General features: G+C 41.4%; 1 protein-coding gene across 1 annotated transcript; it reads left to right on the top strand.

Moving 5' to 3' along the window:
• The first annotated feature begins 11,367 nt into the window (after positions 1 to 11,367).
• Positions 11,368 to 15,736, top strand: LOC129866698 (carbohydrate sulfotransferase 1-like). The gene is made up of 2 exons (XM_055939513.1): positions 11,368 to 12,816; positions 13,960 to 15,736. The coding sequence occupies exon 2, from the start codon at positions 13,993 to 13,995 to the stop codon at positions 15,283 to 15,285; it is 1,293 nt and encodes a 430-aa protein (XP_055795488.1). The 5' UTR covers positions 11,368 to 12,816; positions 13,960 to 13,992; the 3' UTR covers positions 15,286 to 15,736.
• Positions 15,737 to 17,292: the final 1,556 nt, after the last annotated feature.

Below are 17,292 nucleotides of genomic sequence, written 5' to 3'. Positions count from 1 at the left end.
AAAACAGCAAATTAAAAAACATTGACAGTTCAGGGAATCAGTCTCAAGATCATTCATCAGTGATTTAAAAATACCAATCGGGACAAGTTCTTCCAGTTTAAAGTATTTTGTAAGGTGTTCTAAGACGATGGCGCAGAGTACATAAAAGCCCTTTTACCAAATTCAGTCCGGACATTTGGAACAGTTAGCATGATAAAGTCCAGCGAACGAAGAGAGTACCCACCACATTTCTGAACAATAAAAATGCCCAAATAAAAAGGTAGTAAACCTATATAAACCTATATATCCTATTTCATAAATACTTATTTGTGGAGTCCCTTTGCTTTACTGAAGAGATAAAGAGTGGTGTGGCATGGAGACGACTGGACAGGCCTGTATGTGAGGCTGCTTGACACATATAGAACGCTTATTACAAACGTTCACCAATGTGGAGCACAGGCCCATCTCCGCTCCACCACCGACTTCTCACCCTGCCGTGCCACACCGCGCTGCGCCACACTGAGCCACACTGAGCCTGCCCAATATGCAGGCAGACATTTTCCAATGCCTGAGCACACATGCTGATTGAAATTGAAGTTGTGTTGAACACACAAAGATAAAAGTGATTTAGCTAAAGCCAACCATAATCTTACTTTTGGCAGTCTGGGGGTTTGGTTGAAATTGCTTGGAGGGGGTGGGTGAGAGAAAATCCTATTTCAAATGCAGGCTGGCTTCAAGCAAATTGAGCAGTAGGAGAGGAAAAACAGAAGTGTTGAGGCCGGGGACTGCAGATGAGAGGTGGATGAGGGGAGAGGAGAGAAGAGAGGGGGAGGAGAGATGAGAGGGGGATGAGAGGAGAGACGAGGCAGTGGAGAAGTAAAGGTAGAGAGGCCATGAGAGACCACGTGTGAAGGTTCTCTCGCTTTGCTTTCAGATTTAATACTTAAAAGTCAGAATAATAGGAAGCTACTAGGAAAGGTAAATTTTTCTGAAGAAAATATGGGTGCTTGCTTCAGCTATTAGTTATCTTTGATCTACAGCCAAGCTAGATGTGTAGTTAGTATTGGTCTAGATATACAATCTAGTTGGTCTTGATCTATAGTCTTATAGTTGGCCACAATCTTTAGTCTTGATCCATGGTCCTGTATGTAGAGGTCAAGTTGGGCAAGTCTGTGGATCCAAAGTAGCACACTGTATTATGCCAACACCTTGACCAGCTAGATACCTTGCCTTCAGTAAGTACACTAATAATTAGTATGTTGGATTACAGTGCTCTTTCCTGCTTTCAGCAAGCACACTTGTTAGCTATTGGCACCAATAAATGCTATTCATGTTCTCTCCAACAACCGACTTGGTGTTCTGCACTGTCTGTTTTGGCCTGCAGCCATCACATCTCCAGCTGCACTAAGGGACTGGGCCTGCTTCCCAAATGGCATCCTATTCTCTATGTGGTGCACTACTTTTGGCAAGGTCTTAGGGAATAGGGTGCCATTTGGGATGTCGTTGAGCTCTGAGATCAGATCCAACCTGAAGTGTTGGGACAAATTTAGACTTTTCTCCTTTTTTTTAAATGCAGCTAGACTGACAAGAGTGGTGCTGAGAACATCTCGTATCATTCGTGCTGCATTAGCTCAATGATGTTGCTAGCCAAGCCATGCCAGCCTTACCTAGTACTTACTTACTACGTTTTAGGTTGTTGTCTTTTATGTGTGACTCTCTGTAGATTTGATATGGTTTGATACATGTTCACTGGAATCTTTTTGGAGCAGTTTTCCACAGAGCAACCACACCTAAAAAACAACTTCTCATTTAAAAAAATGTGCCATATATTTGAGTCAGAAACATTTATTCTACTGTCAAAATGTACTAAAAATTGTAAATAGGGTTTTGTTGGTCATAAAGTCTAGACTGCTGTTGTATAGATTAACAAAGGTTGGTTTAAGTGTTGGTGCATTGGATTGGTTCCAAAACGTAGGAGGATAGGGTAGGAAATCTGAGTTTCGAAAGCTTACAAAAGGAGTTCCCCAGGGCTCAATTTTAGGTCCGATCCTTTTCACACTGTATATAAATGATATAGGGAAGATTGTTGACTCTGCAAATCTCCATCTGTATGCTGATGACACAATGATTTATTCTAGCACATCTAATATTGAGAAGGCTTTTCAGGACTTACTGTTGGCCTTTGACGTTATTCAAAGGCAGCTTTTCCAATTGAAACTCGCGCTTAATAAAAGGAAAACAAAATGTATGGTTAACAGATGGAAAGTTAACAGATGGAGCCACTTGCAGATTTTAACTATAACAGGCCAGCAAATTGATAGGGTCACCTCCTATAAGTAACTTGGGATTTGGTTAGATGAAAGGTTGAATTTTAAACAGCACATTGATACCATGACCAAGAAACTGAAGTTGATATTGGGTTTTTATTACAGGAACAAATCTTGCTTTTCAATGTTAGTTCAAAGCACTTAAAAAAAAAAAAATCAGTGCTGGATTATGGTGTTATTGTCTATATGCAGGCCTCAGCAAGTACCTTGAAAACTCTGGACACAGTGTATCATGGTGCTTTAAGATTCATTACAAACGCTAGATCATTTACCCATCACTGTGATCTGTATGCTATGGTGCAAAGTACCTCTCTCTCCACTAGGAGGATAAAACACTGGTACACTTCTGTGTACTAAGCATGGATGGGACAACTCCCTTTGTATCTCTGTTCTTTACTGAACAGTTTAGTCACTCAATATAGTCTTCGTTCACAGTCGCTGCTGTCCTCGTCTGTCCCTAACATGCTGACCAGACCGTACACGTCGCATGCGCGAGCGTCGCAAAATAAATTTAGAAATCCATGTTATTCAATTATTGCACCCACACTGCTTGCGCGCTCCAACGAGCGCCAAGGGCTAAAATAGAAGTCATTCCTATTTCTGACGCAGATCGCGCTGAAAGTCCTGCCTCTCCCATCTCCTCATTGGTTTATAGAAGCAGATACCCACGTGCCATCTCCTCATTGGTTATACCCACGTGGGTGATTGAAAGACGAACTGTTTTGCCGGTAGTAGTGGTAATAGTATGAAAGTTTAGATGCTGATCACCATATAAGTTCAAAGATGAAAAAGCCTGGAAGGAGGAGAGATGACTAGAAACGATTCGGTTGGTGGTTTTATATGTGGATTAATTGTCGGAGTAGAGGACCTTGTGCATTTAAGGTAAAATAACAACTCAATGTTTATATCCCACTGTCACGTCCCTGACCTTATTTCCTTTGTTTAGTCTTTGTTTAGTTGGTCAGGACGTGAGCTGGGTGGGCATTCTATGTTTTGTGTTTCTATGTTGTGTTTGTTGTTTGGCCTAATATGGTTCTCAATCAGAGGCAGGTGTTTGTCATTGTCTCTGATTGGGAACCATATTAAGGTAGCCTGTTTTCACTGTTTGTTTGTGGGTGATTGTTCCTGTTCGTGCGTTCATGTGTTTTATGTTCTCTAGTTCAGGACTGTAGCTTCGTTGGTTTTCGTTTGTTTATTGTTTTGTTCGTATTGAAGAAGTATTCTAATAAATATGGATACATACCACGCTGCGCTTTGGTCCTCCTCTCTTTCTACCGACGGAAGCCGTTACACCCAGGACAAATTAGCTAGCAACAGAAAGCTAGCTAAATAGGACAAATCAGCTAGCAAGTGCAAGCTAACTAGCTAAATTGCCATACGTGTTTTACTGCTTTTCGACCTGTCCCCAAATTAATGTCATTGGTTCAGGGTTTGTTTTGATATTTTAACCTGCGTGTCGTGATCGCGTTTGGTGTAGGGGGACAAAATACATTTATGCACGATAGCGCACAATGGCGCATGCGCGAAGCCTGGTTTGGGTTCCGTGTAAGGTTAGAACTGAGATGGGAGAAATAAATATTTTTTGCATAATGCCCCTTCGTCCTGGAACATACTTCAGAAGATTTTAAAGTTAGGGGAGTTAGTGTCTTTGCCAGTTTTTAAGACTCTGATCGACCACACTGTTTGTGAAAACTGCAGTTGTTTCTAATCTTCAATTGTATCTTTAATTCGTGACACTTTGTCTTTTGTGTGTATTCTGTATTTTTCTGTAATGTTTTATGGACAAGCTGCTATTTCCCTGTTTTGCCTTCTTGCCTGGTCACCCTAGCAAAAGAGGTTTTTAACCTCAATGGGTTTTACCTGGATAAAGGTTAAATAAATAATACAAAATAATTGCATCAAAATGTAAATTAAGGTTGAGTTTGTTTCAAGCCTGCCCACATCCCCACAGATGGCAGAACACAAGTAACCATCAATTCGGAGTCCAGCTGCAAGCGACTCAATCGTAATGCCCGTGGCAAATTTAGGGGTAACTTTTAAGGACCATCGGTAAATTACACAACATAATTACTTTAATGTTTTTTTTATTTTATTTGACTTGTATTTATTCAAGGGAGCTCAATTGAGACCAGAGTCTAATTCACAATGGTGCCCTGAGTACAAACATGTTCACAATCAAGAAAATGAGTTTAAATAAAAGAATACAAAAAACTACAAGGTACAATTACATTACTACAATTTAAACAAAAAATCATTAGAATCAATTAAAACAACTGCAATCCTCAATGAATTCAATTAACACCAGTCCTAAACTGCGGTAGCGGCACCAAGGAATCAAGATGCAAGGCATTTTGCAGGTTATTAAAACAAGTGGGTGACTAAAACTAAAGGAGGATTTACCTAAAATGGTCGAGAGCAGAGGGAGCTCCTCAGTTAACCAACCCTTTGGGTTTCGTAGCTCGTTCTTTTATACTTTAGCAATGAAGTTAGGTAAGTTGGAAGTGTGTGTAGTAAAACAAAAAGAGAGTAATGAAGTGATCTACAGGACTTCAATAAGGACCAGCCAACCTTTTGATACAGGATGCAGTGGCGAGTATTAAAACAGTCACCTGTGAGAAAGCGAAGGGTAAACGTCATCCAAAAGTTTTAAGACTAGTGGCTGCTGCAATCTGGTAAATGATATCACCTTAGTCAGGAACTGGCAGGAAAGTTGACTGTAGAATTTGCTTCCTGCTATTTAGGGAGAGGAAAGATCTAATTCTAAAAAAGAAGCCCACCTTAAATTGTAGCTTTTTTAACTAGCTCATCCGTTTATTTTTTTAAACAACACATCTTGTCAATTCAAATATCCAGATACACTACCGTTCAAAAGCTTGGGGTCACTTAGAATATGTCCTTGTTTTTGAAAGAAAAGCACCTTTTTTGTCCATTAAAATAACATCAAATTGATCAGAAATACAATGTATTTTATTAGGCAAGACAGTTAAGAAAAAATTCTTATTTACAATGACGGGGGTTTAACTGCCTTGTTCAGGGCGGAAACAACAGATTTTTTACCTTGTTAGCTCAGAGATTTGATCTAGCAACCTTTTGGTTACTGGCCCAACGCTCTAACCACTAGGCTACCTGCCGTGTAGACATTGTTATTGTTGTAAATGACTATTGTAGATGGATGTTTTTTATGGAATATCTACATAGGCGTACAGAGGCCAGTTATCAGCAACCATCACTCTTGTGGTCCAATGGCACGTTGTGTTAGCTAATCCAAGTGTATCATTTTAAAAGGCTAATTGATCAATTGAAAACCCTTTTGCAATTATGTTAACACAGCTAAAAACTGTTGTGCTGATTAAAGAAGCAATACAACTGGCCTTCTTTAGACTAGTTGACTATCTGGAACATCAGCATTTGTGGGTTCGATTACAGGCTTAAAATGGCCTTTTTTCTGAAACTCATTTGTCTATTCTTATCATGAGAAACGAAGGCTATTCCTTGCGAGAAATTGCCAAGAAACTGAAGATCTCGAACAACGCTGTGTACTATTCCCTTCACAGAACAGCGCAAACTGTCTCTAACCAGAATAGAAAGAGGAGTGGGAGACACTGGTGCACAACTGAGCATGAGGACACGTACATTAGAGTGTCTAGTTTGAGAAACAGACACCTCACAAGTCCTCAACTGGCAGCTTCATTAAGTAGTACCCACAAAACACCAGTCTCAACATCAACAGTGAAGAGGCGACTCCGGAATGCTGGCCTTCTAGGCAGAGTTGCAAAGAAAAAGCAATATCTCAGACTGACCAATAAAAAGAAAAGATTAAGATGGGCAAAAGAACACAGAAACTGGACAGAGGAACTCTGCCTAGAAGGCCAGCATCCCGGAGTTGCCTCTTCACTGTTGACATTGACACAGGTGTTTTGACGCTGCCAGTTGAGGACTTGCAAGAAGCCTGATCCAGGCCTATTTCAATCAACCTTTGAATGAGAATGCGATGGTCAACAGTGTCAAAGGCCTTAGAAAGGTCTATAATTAAGGCACCACAATGATTTTATGAACCAAGCAATCTAATACATGATCTAAAACAAGCATAGCATCTGAAATGGTGCATTGTCCAGGTCTAAAAATGGAGTGAGAAGTTAAAAAAGTTTTTATCTGAGAGTTTTCCAGGGATTCTAAAACTTTGGAAAGGCAAGATTATTTTGAAATTGGACAGTAGTTATCTAAGTCAGAAGGATCTTTATGTAGGGGGAGGACATGTGCCACTTTCCAGATCTTAGGGATAACACCAGAAACAATTGTAAAGTAAAAAGTATACAGTGCTTTCAGACAGTATTCACACTCCTTGATTTTTCCACATTTTGTTGTGATTACAAAGCGCGATTAAAATTGATTTAATTGTCATTTTTGGTCTACGAACTATACAAAAAAATGTAATGTCAAGGTGGAAGTCAAATAAATCACTAATATATCTTGATTGCATACTGTAAGTATTCAACCCCCTGAGTCAAAACAAGTTAGACCTCTGCCAAACCTAAAACCATTATAACCCAACAGAGACACAATAGAGTCCGGCATAGACTTCTTTAACCAAGATTCAGTCATAGCCAGAATGTCCGCATTGGTTTGAGAAGCCAGAGTTATAATAAAATCTAACTTCGAAATCAAACTGCTGGCATTTACATGAATCAGCCCAAGGCTACAGCTGTGGGTTTTCAGATCAGACAGTCTCTAATATGAATCTGCCATGTGCAGCAGGTTAAGAAAATACCATGGGGTTGGCTTGAATTGGAATAGATAAAAGATTGCCTAGAACTGAACCATTAGGCCTATGTCTCGAAACAGGACGTGGATTAAAACAAGATCCAACGAGGGTTACATGTACAATACCGGTCAAAAGTTTTAGAACACCTACTAATTCAAGGGTTTTCCTTTATTTTTACGATTTTCTACATTGTAGAATAATAGTGAAGACATCACAACTATGAAATAACACATATGGAATCATGTAGTCACCAAAAAAGTGTTAAACAAATCTAAATAAGTTTAATATTTGAGATTCTTCAAATAGCCACCCTTTGCCTTGATGATAGCTTTGCACACTTGGCATTCTCTCAACCAGCTTCAACTGGAATGTTCAATACGCACAAATAGATTACTTCTCTAAAATGTTGTGCACAAATTTGTTTACATCTCTGTTAATGAGCATTTTTACTTTGCCAAGATAATCCATCCACCTGGTATGTGTGGCATAACTGTCACGCATTGACCTTAAGAGAGACGTTTTATTTCTCTATTTGGTTTGGTCAGCGTGTGATTTGGGGTGGGCATTCTATGTTGATTGTTTCTATGTTTTGGCTGGGTATGGTTCTCAATCAGGGACAGCTGTCCATCGTTGTCTCTGATTGGGAATCATACTTAGGCAGCCTTTTTTCCTTTGTATTTTGTGGGTAGTTATCTTTGTTAGTAGCACTATAGCCCTAGTAAGCTTCACGGTCGTTTCTTTGTATTTTGTTTTGTTGGCGACACATTCATAAATAAAGTAAAATGTACGCTCACCACGCTGCACCTTGGTCCGGTCATTTCCACGACGACGGCCGTGACAATAACAAGAAGCTGATTAAACAGCATGATCGTTACACAGATGTACCTTTGGCTGGGGAAAATTTAAATGTGCAGTTTTGTCACACAACACAATGTAACAGATGTCTCAAGTTTTGAGGGAGCATGCAATTGGTATGCCGACAGAAGGAATGCCCACCAGAGCTGTATGCCAGATAACTGAATGTTAATTTCTCTACCATAAGCCGCATTCAACGTCGTTTTAAATAATTGGGCAGTATGTCCAACCGCAGACCCCGTGCATGGCGTCGTGTGGGCGAGTGGTTTGCTGATGTAAACGTTGTAAATGGAGTGACCCATGGTGACGGTGAGGTTATGGTATGGGTAGGCATAATAATACAGACAACAAACACAATTGCATTTTATTGATGGCAATTTAAAAGCACAGAGATACCGCAGCGAGATCCTGAGGCCCATTGTCGTGCCATTCATCCTCCACCATCCCCTCATGTTTCAGCATGATAATGCACGGCCCCATGTCTCAAGGATCTGTACACAATTACTGGAAGCTGAAAATGTCCCAGTTCATCCATGGCCTGCATACTTACCAGACATGTCACCAATTGAGCATGTCTGGGATGCTCTGGGTTGACATGCACAACAGCTTGTTCCAGGTCCCGTCAATATCCAGCAACTTTGCACAGCCATTGAAGAGAAGTTGGGCAACATGCCACAGTCGAAAATGAACAGCCTGACCAACTGTACGCAAAGGAGAAAACAACTCACGTTTGAATTCAGCCATGTCCGTTAGCATTTCTTAATGAACCAAATCTAAAACGAGGCCAAATCAGGAAGCGCGGTCTCCCTTTATTAAGCCCACACAACACGGATTAAAGTCAATGCTTCTAACGGTTTGAGAGTTAAACATGTAAAGGGACATTTTCTTTCTATTTCTCTCATGGAGAGATGCCTACATTGTCCTTTAACATGACAGCTAGTTTTTCCTTTATCTCTTCCCTCCCTTGTCCTTCACAGGCTGATGACATTACCACTTCAAACTGCTCTATTACACTTACGCTTCACAGTCCTTCCAGCTATCCTGGAATCAAAAGATCAGGCTTAGATTGTATTCATTAGACAAACCGTAACACACACGCACACACACTCTGACTGAGTGAGAAAGTGAATATTGAGAGGGTAGAAATGTATATCAACCATGCGGTCTGTCTCTCCAACATTTGCAACATGGTTTCAATATACAAATTTGATCTCCATCTGTCCAATAGTAATGGACGTGTCGGGAGTCGGGACGAGAGACAGACAGGCAGCGTTTCTCAGCCAGTTGAAATCATGAATCACCTGCCATCATTTTTATGGATATATACAAAGAAATGTAAATTTAAAAAAGATCAAATGAAACAAATTGTGATAGTAATGGACGTGTCGGGAGTCGGGACGAGAGACAGACAGGCAGCGTTTCTCAGCCAGTTGAAATCATGAATCACCTGGCATCATTTTTATGGATATATACAAAGAAATGTAAATTTAAAAAAGATCAAATGAAACAAATTGTGATTGTGTTAGCTGTGTTGTTGGCTAGCTCCTCTGAACAACAGTGTCCTGACGAGAGAGCACTTTTTCTATGCCAGGTGAAATAGCGCCTCATTAGCTCATCGTTATGGATGTATCCAAATAAATGTCACTAGAAAACAGCTTAAACAAATGCAAATGCAGCCACTTTTCTGTCATTTTGGCTGCATTTTTTTGACGTGACTATAAGTTAGCCATAGTTGGCTAGCTAGCAAGCAAGGGATACGAATGTTGCCAGCCAGTATGGCAATGGAACATTTAGAACGAACGACAGGGTCGCGTCCATAGATACAGAATAAAAAGATGGAACGACTGGGTCGAGTCTCTGGCAAACGAACCGATAGAACGAACGACCAGTCGGCTTGCTTGGGGAGCCACGCTAGATTTGAGTTCGGGACTATATCTTCTGGTAGGATGAAATAGTATGAATAAATTCATCAAAATAAAGCTTTTAATGAAAATATGTCTGTCATTATTTGAATATGTTGGTAACCCGCTGGATAAAAGTGATAATGCCCTTCGAAGCCGGTGTTTTGAGAATATATTGCCACAGTATGCCGGACCTCGACTTTGTCTCGGTCCTAACAACACCCTTGTCAATATATCCACCAAACACTGACTTCTCTGGCATTAATACTTAAATATACAGTGCATTCGGAAAGTAGTTCTAAAGTTCTAAAACTGATCCAATTATTTTTGTTTCTCATCAATCTACACACAATACCCCATAAAGTTTTTAGAATTTTTTGCGCATGTATTAAAAATAAAAAACAGAAATACCTGATTTACATAATTATTCAGACCCTTTGCTATGAGACTTGAAAGTGAGCTCAGGTGCATCCTGTTTCCATTGATCATCCTTGAGATGTTTCTACAACTTGATTGGAGTCCACTTGTGGTAAATTCAATTGATTGGACATGATTTGGAAAGAGACACATCTGTCTAAATAAGGTCTCACAGTTGACAGTGCACGTCAGAGGCAAAACCAAGCCAGGAGGTCGAAGGAATTGTCTGTAGAACTCAGAGACAGGATTGTGTCGAGGCACATATCTGGGGAAGGGTACCAAAAAATGTCTGCAGCATTGAAGGTCCCCAAGAACACAGTGGCCTCCATCTTTCTTAAATGTAAGAATTTTGGAAGCATCAAGACTCTACCTAGAGCTGGGTGCCTGGCCAAACTGAGCAATCGGGGGAGAAGGGCCTTGGTCAGGGAGGTGACCGAGAACCCGATGGTCACTCTGAAAGAGTTCCAGAGTTATTCTGTGGAAATGGGAGAACCTTCCAGAAGGACAACCATCTCTCCAGCACTCCACCAATCAGGCCTTTATGGTAGAGGGGCCAGACGGAAGACACTGCTCAGTAAAAGGCACATGACAGCCTGCTTGGACTTTGCTAAAAGACACCTAAAGGACTCTGACCACGAGAAACATGATTATCTGATCTGATGATTGAACTCTTTGGCCTGAATACCAAGCGTCACGTCTGGAGGAAACCTGGCACCATCCCTACAGTGAAGCATGGTGGTGGCAGCATCATGCTGTGGGCATGTTTTCCAGTAACGGGGCCTGGGAGACTAGTCAGGATCGAGGGAAAGAGGACTGGAGCAAAGTACAGAGAGATCTTTGATGAAAACATCATCCAGAGCGCTCAGGACCTCAGAATAGGGTGAAGGTTTACCTTCCAACAGGACCATGACCATAAGCACACAGCCAAGACAACGCAGGAGTGGCTTTGGGACAAGTATCTGAATGTCCTTGAGTACCCCAGCCAAAGCCCGGACTTGAACCTGATCAAACATCTCTGGAGAGACCTGAAAATAGCTGTGCAGCAACGCTCCCCATCCAACCTGACAGAGCTTGAGATGATCTGCAGAGAATGGGAGAAACTCCCCAAATACAGGTGTGCCAAGCTTGTAGCGTCATACCCAAGAAGACTCCAGGCTGTAATCGCTGCCAACGGTGCTTCAACAAAGTACTTAGTAAAGGGTCTGAACACTTATGTAAATGTGATATTTCCGGGGTTTCTTTTGAATAAATTTGCTAAAATGTATAAAAGCCTGATTTTGCTTTGTAATTACGGGGCATTGTGTGTAGATTGATGAGGGGGTATAAACGATTTAATACATTTTAGAATAAGGCTGTAATGTAACAAAATGTGGGGAAAAATCAGAATACTTTCTGAATGCACTGTATACCTTGAGATTGTCATTCAGTTGCCACTAAAGCAAAGGCCACTGTTTGCTGAGCTAATATCAGAGCAGTATGCTACATAATCAGATGTTCATATTTTGTAAGACACAAGGGCAACTAGAAGAACAGAATATTCATTAATATCCAGCTGACTTGCGATTTAGATGGAATCCGGATTCTTCTTCTATCCCTTTCATACTGCTGCGTCATCCCCAGAATCCCCAGTGTGACAATGGACATTGAAAATGTAATATTCAGTCCCTGCTATATAAGACGTAATTTACTTTCTCTTTCTCTCTGTTTCTCTCTGTCTCTCTCTCACGCATTCTCTCTCTCACGCATTCTCTCTCTCTCTTTTATACTAGACTTAATCGATGCATTGCATATGCCCTGTCTTCATACTGATTGTAAATCTCAGTGTTTAACAAATATATTAGAACGTAGTTTCAAATAGCCAAGTATTTATAGGAAATTATTTAAATATAACTTTAAATACATAAAGTATTTGAAAATAGTACTCAAATGCATATAAAAAAGAAGTATTTCAAATACAAATATGTATGCATTTGAAGCAAGATCTGCTGACCTCCAACTCCTCCATGTGTATGTGTCTAAATCATAATTTAGGCTATATTCTGTATTTCAAATGTAAAAAAATATTCGTGACCAAGTCGTGTGCTTTGCCAGGGGCTGTGGGTAGGAGGGGAGATGTAGGGGAGGTTTGGTGTGGTCCAGAACGGGCTCTGGTTGGCACACCTCACACAAAGCCACACCACCAAGCCATAGCCTAGGCTATAACACGCACATTAGTCAAGGCAATCTGGAATACACGGCGGCGGGCTTTGCGAAGGCTGCGGTCGCAGCATCCTTCTCTAATCTATTCTACCCTGTTGGAGTTCCATTTTCTTATTCTGCCCGGCGCTTCGACTAATTTCCCTTATCATGATATTTTCCTTATTTAACACTGACTGTTTGTGACTCTTCTATCTGTAGAGAACAGTTTCTCTCGATGTGCTATTCAGATGTACGGGGAAAGAAGACAGGGCAGCTGCCCTTCAAGAATGTTTAGTCCTAAAATACCCGATTTTTGTGACGACATTTGAAACCGTTGCATTGCTTTTCTATGGTGTTTTTCACGAGCACCTGCCTTTGCCCACTATGAATTTATGAGGTAAGAAAGTAGCTTATTGGATGCTTTGAGGTTGATCTCTTTCATTTATGTTTAAACTGTGTTTTGTGTGTAGGCTCTTAAGGATAACATGACCGTTATTTGGTTATTTAAAAACGTAAAAAGTATTATTGAGGCCATGCCTAGACGTCTAGCCCATTTGTGTAGGCTAATCATCTTTGAATGAAAGCGTATTCTGTTGCACTGCGGTAAATCACATCTCGGCGCTGTCGTCAATTGTTCGCTGTCACATCTATCCTGTGACTTGGCGTTGCGCGAGAAATTACTTTTCCACAGGTGCCGGCAGCCTTTTATCGCAGTGTATTTCCATTAGACTGCATGAGATCACTGAATTCATACACCTACATAATAGGCATTTAGCTTTTAATTCTAAGGGAAAATAAAACACTAAACATTTACAGAGTAAAAATAAATGTTTATTTTTGGACACATTTACACTTATGGGGTGTGTGCCACCAGTATTGACCAACCACTTCTTAGCTACGTTTATTTGTAGTTTAGATCAATTGATTTTTAAGCTAAAAAACCATCGTTCTTATCTGTGGACCATAGGGATTAGAGAGAGTAGTCGACTATAGAAGACCTTACAGTATAAATAGCACATGATTGCATTAGGCCTACTGCCGTTAGAGATCTGAAGATGGCGAAGTTCTTTCAGATGGAATCTACATCAAATATGACCATTATGTAAATGAGAATCTACATTGTGGAATCTTAGACCCTGGGAATCCTAGAGGCTTTGAAGTTGTGCGCTATCTGAATGCATACACTGTCATTTGGGGTTGCCTGCTGCTTAAAGAACAGAAAGGCTAGGGAACATAACAATAACAACTAAACATCCAACTTGGGTTTGATTTATGTATTTGACAGTATTATATATTATATTATAAAGGTAACCCCTTTATTACAATTCTACAAAACAACAATTATAATTCGTTTTGTAACTGTCTAGGAAGAACATCTATGGGATTCAAAACACTTTCACTTTTTTATTTTGTAGTGAGACTGTATAAATGTAAGCTGTTTTGCTGTGCCTTTCTGTCTATGTGTGGGTATTCTATACAGCATGAATAATCATTCTAAAAGTGTTATCCTAATAATTTGATTTTTTCTTTGCTCCAACAGGATCTGAACAGACTGTATCATCTATCTAAATGAATGAATTCAGCCATGCAATGTTCCTGGAAGGCTGTGATTCTGCTAGCCTTACTGTCCATAGCGATCCAGTACACAGCCATCAGGACGTTCACAGCCAAGCCATTCCAAATGTGTCCAGTGACAGTCTCAAACCCTCTGAACTGCGGCATGCTGTGGCAGGACGCGGTGGACTCGTCCTTTGACCAGCGGATCTGTGACGACCTCCTTTACTTCACCTCCAACGTCTCCAGGAAGACCCACGTTCTCATTCTGGCCACGACCCGCAGCGGCAGCTCCTTCGTGGGTCAGCTGTTCAATCAGCACCAGGATGTGTTTTATCTGTTTGAGCCGCTCTACCATGTCCAGACCACCCTGCTCCCCCGCCTGTCCCACAGCAGGACGGCAGGCGACACTAGGGTGATGCTGGGGGCCAGCAGGGACTTGCTCCGGAGCCTCTACGACTGTGACCTTTACTTCCTGGAGAGCTACATCAAACCCCAGCCGGCCAATCACAGCACAGATAAGCTGTTCCGGAGGGGAGCAAGTAAGGCTCTGTGCTCCCTGCCCGTCTGCGACGCCTTTAGTCCTGGAGAGTTGAACATCGATGAAGGAGAGTGCGTCAGGAGGTGTGGCGGCCTCAACATGACGCTGGCGTCGGACGCCTGCCGGGAGCGGCGCCATGTGGCCATCAAGACGGTGAGGATACCGGAGGTGAGTGACCTCAGGGCTCTGGTGGAGGACCCTAGGCTCAACCTCAAGGTGATCCAGCTGGTCAGGGACCCCCGAGGGATCCTGGCCTCCCGCATCGAGACCTTCAGGGACACCTATAGACTCTGGAGGATCTGGAGGGCCACTGGGAGGAGGCCCTACAACCTGGACCTCACCCAGCTCACCATGGTCTGTCAGGACTTCCTGGGCTCTGTGATCACGGGCCTCAGCAGGCCCCCCTGGCTCAAAGGGAGGTACATGTTGGTCAGGTATGAGGACCTGGCCAGGAACCCTCTCCAGAAGACCAAGGAGATCTATGAATACCTGGGTCTGATCATGGACAAGAACGTAGGCGACTGGATCCAGAACAACACCAGGGGAAGCAGCGATCTGTCCGCCAAGCATAAATACGGCACTGTTCGGGACTCAGCTGCCAATGCGGAAAGCTGGAGGCTCAAATTGTCTTATGACATGGTTGATTACACACAGACTGTGTGTCAGCAAGTTATACAGGAGCTTGGTTATAAGACTGTCAGTTCCCCCGAGGAGCTGAAAAATCTGTCTCTGACTCTCATCGAGGACAAAACTTTTTTACCTTTTTTGTAGTAAAGCAAGGTCTATCACGACAACTATTTTTGATATATTTATATTGTTGCCTTAATTTCTTCTCAGATTTGCACTAAACCTCAGAAACCTTGAAGACTCCTGTGGTAAGATTCAAGTCAAGACACTCAGAAGAGCACAAAAAACATAATTTAGGAATGCTCTTTGGAGATATCAGTATCAATGTTTTAGCGATATCGAAGAGACAGTAAGTAATGTTAGGTTAATTGACATGAACAAAGTTACAGTAAAGCACCATCCTACTTAAGATCCCTGAATGCTGGCTGTTGCATTGACAAAAGCGAATGTTGATATTTGTACATCAAGTAAACTGGACCTACCTTACAACATTGTTAGGGAATGTACCTAATCATACCTTACTGATAAATGCTGATGTGTGTGTGTAGGCATATGATAACAACCATGCAATAAAAATGTGAATGTTGAGAGCAACCGTAATTGTGTTGTTTACATTTTATTGAGGGGTTAGAGTAAGAATTAGGGAGTGGCCCTTTAATCATGTTATTATAGTTTATACAATGAATGCATCCCAAATGGCATACTATTCCCTTTATAGTACACTAATTTTGACCAGGGCCCAGTCGATTGCGATCGACTGGTCAATCTCCAAGGAATTCCTAGTCGATGGCAAAACATTTCTGTAAAAGACCTAATAAAAAAGCCTTGTGTTCCCATTTTGTTTTTCCCGTCTCAGGCTGTTGGCGGTAGGTGCACCTGATTCAGCAGCCCTGAGCACTGGGTAGGCAAACTGTTGACATTGTTAACCATTTCATGTGTCTGAAGGTACAAACTCTGCCTTCCCGGTGGGCCCGGAGAGCAAATCAAGTACACTATAGGCCTACCGCTGGCCAATCGGATGGCTCACATTACCGTGTCTGCAGTAACGTAGCAGGCATAAAAGAAAGCTACAGCAAAGTTGTAGCTGTGAGATTTCAAAACATTTAAAACCACGACTAGAGAGAGACTGTCGACGAATACAGCAAAGAGCTGCTGTTTTAATGAGTGAGTTCATGTTTAAGTTCTTACTCAGCACTGTCAACACTTTGTATTCAACACTTTTATAAACCATAAAATGAGCATTCTTCCTATTTCCACTCAGCGCTACAACAAGCACTGCAGCAGTAATGAATGAGTAGGAAAGTGTATCTATAGGCTTGTGTTATAATTGTTGGGTCTTTTTTAATATCAAGGAATATTTCACTTTCTCTGTTCATAGGAGTAACAACATGAATTTGTGCATGAGGCAGAAATAATGCTGTGCGTCTCGAGTTTTTGCCATCAGCTGGAAGACGGTGTCCCTTTTTGGTCAGTGTCAGTGGTGGAAAGGGAGAGCGGAGTGATGTTGAGAGACGGACCCTCAGTCTGCTGCTCTCTCCCTCTGCTGAGACTGACTGTCAGATGCAGGCACCATCAGCCCAGGAAAATAAAAATAAAAAGTAAATTATAGCTCACTCAGCTGGGCCTCACAAGTAATACAACAACGGATCTATTACGGGTGTGATCATATAAATATAATATAATTTAAATATAATTTAAAAAATGTCCTGAACAACAATGCATTGGCAGGGCAATTCAAGTAAAGCTAATATGCTGTGATAATGTAATGGGTCTATCTATAGCTTACTGCACGAACCTAATTGCTACAGGTCTGTTTTTAATTGGTTAATGTTGCATAGGCTTACATTTTTAAGTCATGTTAAAAAAAATTCTGAGCAGTAGATATCATCTTGCATTTTGACTCAGAAAGTGATCTTGAAAAAAGTTGGTGACCACTGTTCTAGAGTTTTCCCTGTTAACACTATCAATGTTTCCCTTTACTGGGGCAAGTGTGATCGAATCAACACAATATTAGCCACTTTCAATGCAACATAACGACAACAAAACGAACTAGAGATTTTGTTGTAGGCAGAATGCATCGGAGTACGATTCTGTGCCATTTACAATGAACTGGACTGTGTTTACAGCATGAGCGGTCGTGAGTAGATGATT

The sequence above is a fragment of the Salvelinus fontinalis genome, chromosome 12, assembly GCF_029448725.1.
Source record: "Salvelinus fontinalis isolate EN_2023a chromosome 12, ASM2944872v1, whole genome shotgun sequence".
Taxonomy (NCBI): domain Eukaryota; kingdom Metazoa; phylum Chordata; class Actinopteri; order Salmoniformes; family Salmonidae; genus Salvelinus; species Salvelinus fontinalis.
The sequence above is the reverse complement of the archived record's forward strand: the minus strand, read 5'-3'. Positions and strand labels throughout refer to the sequence as shown.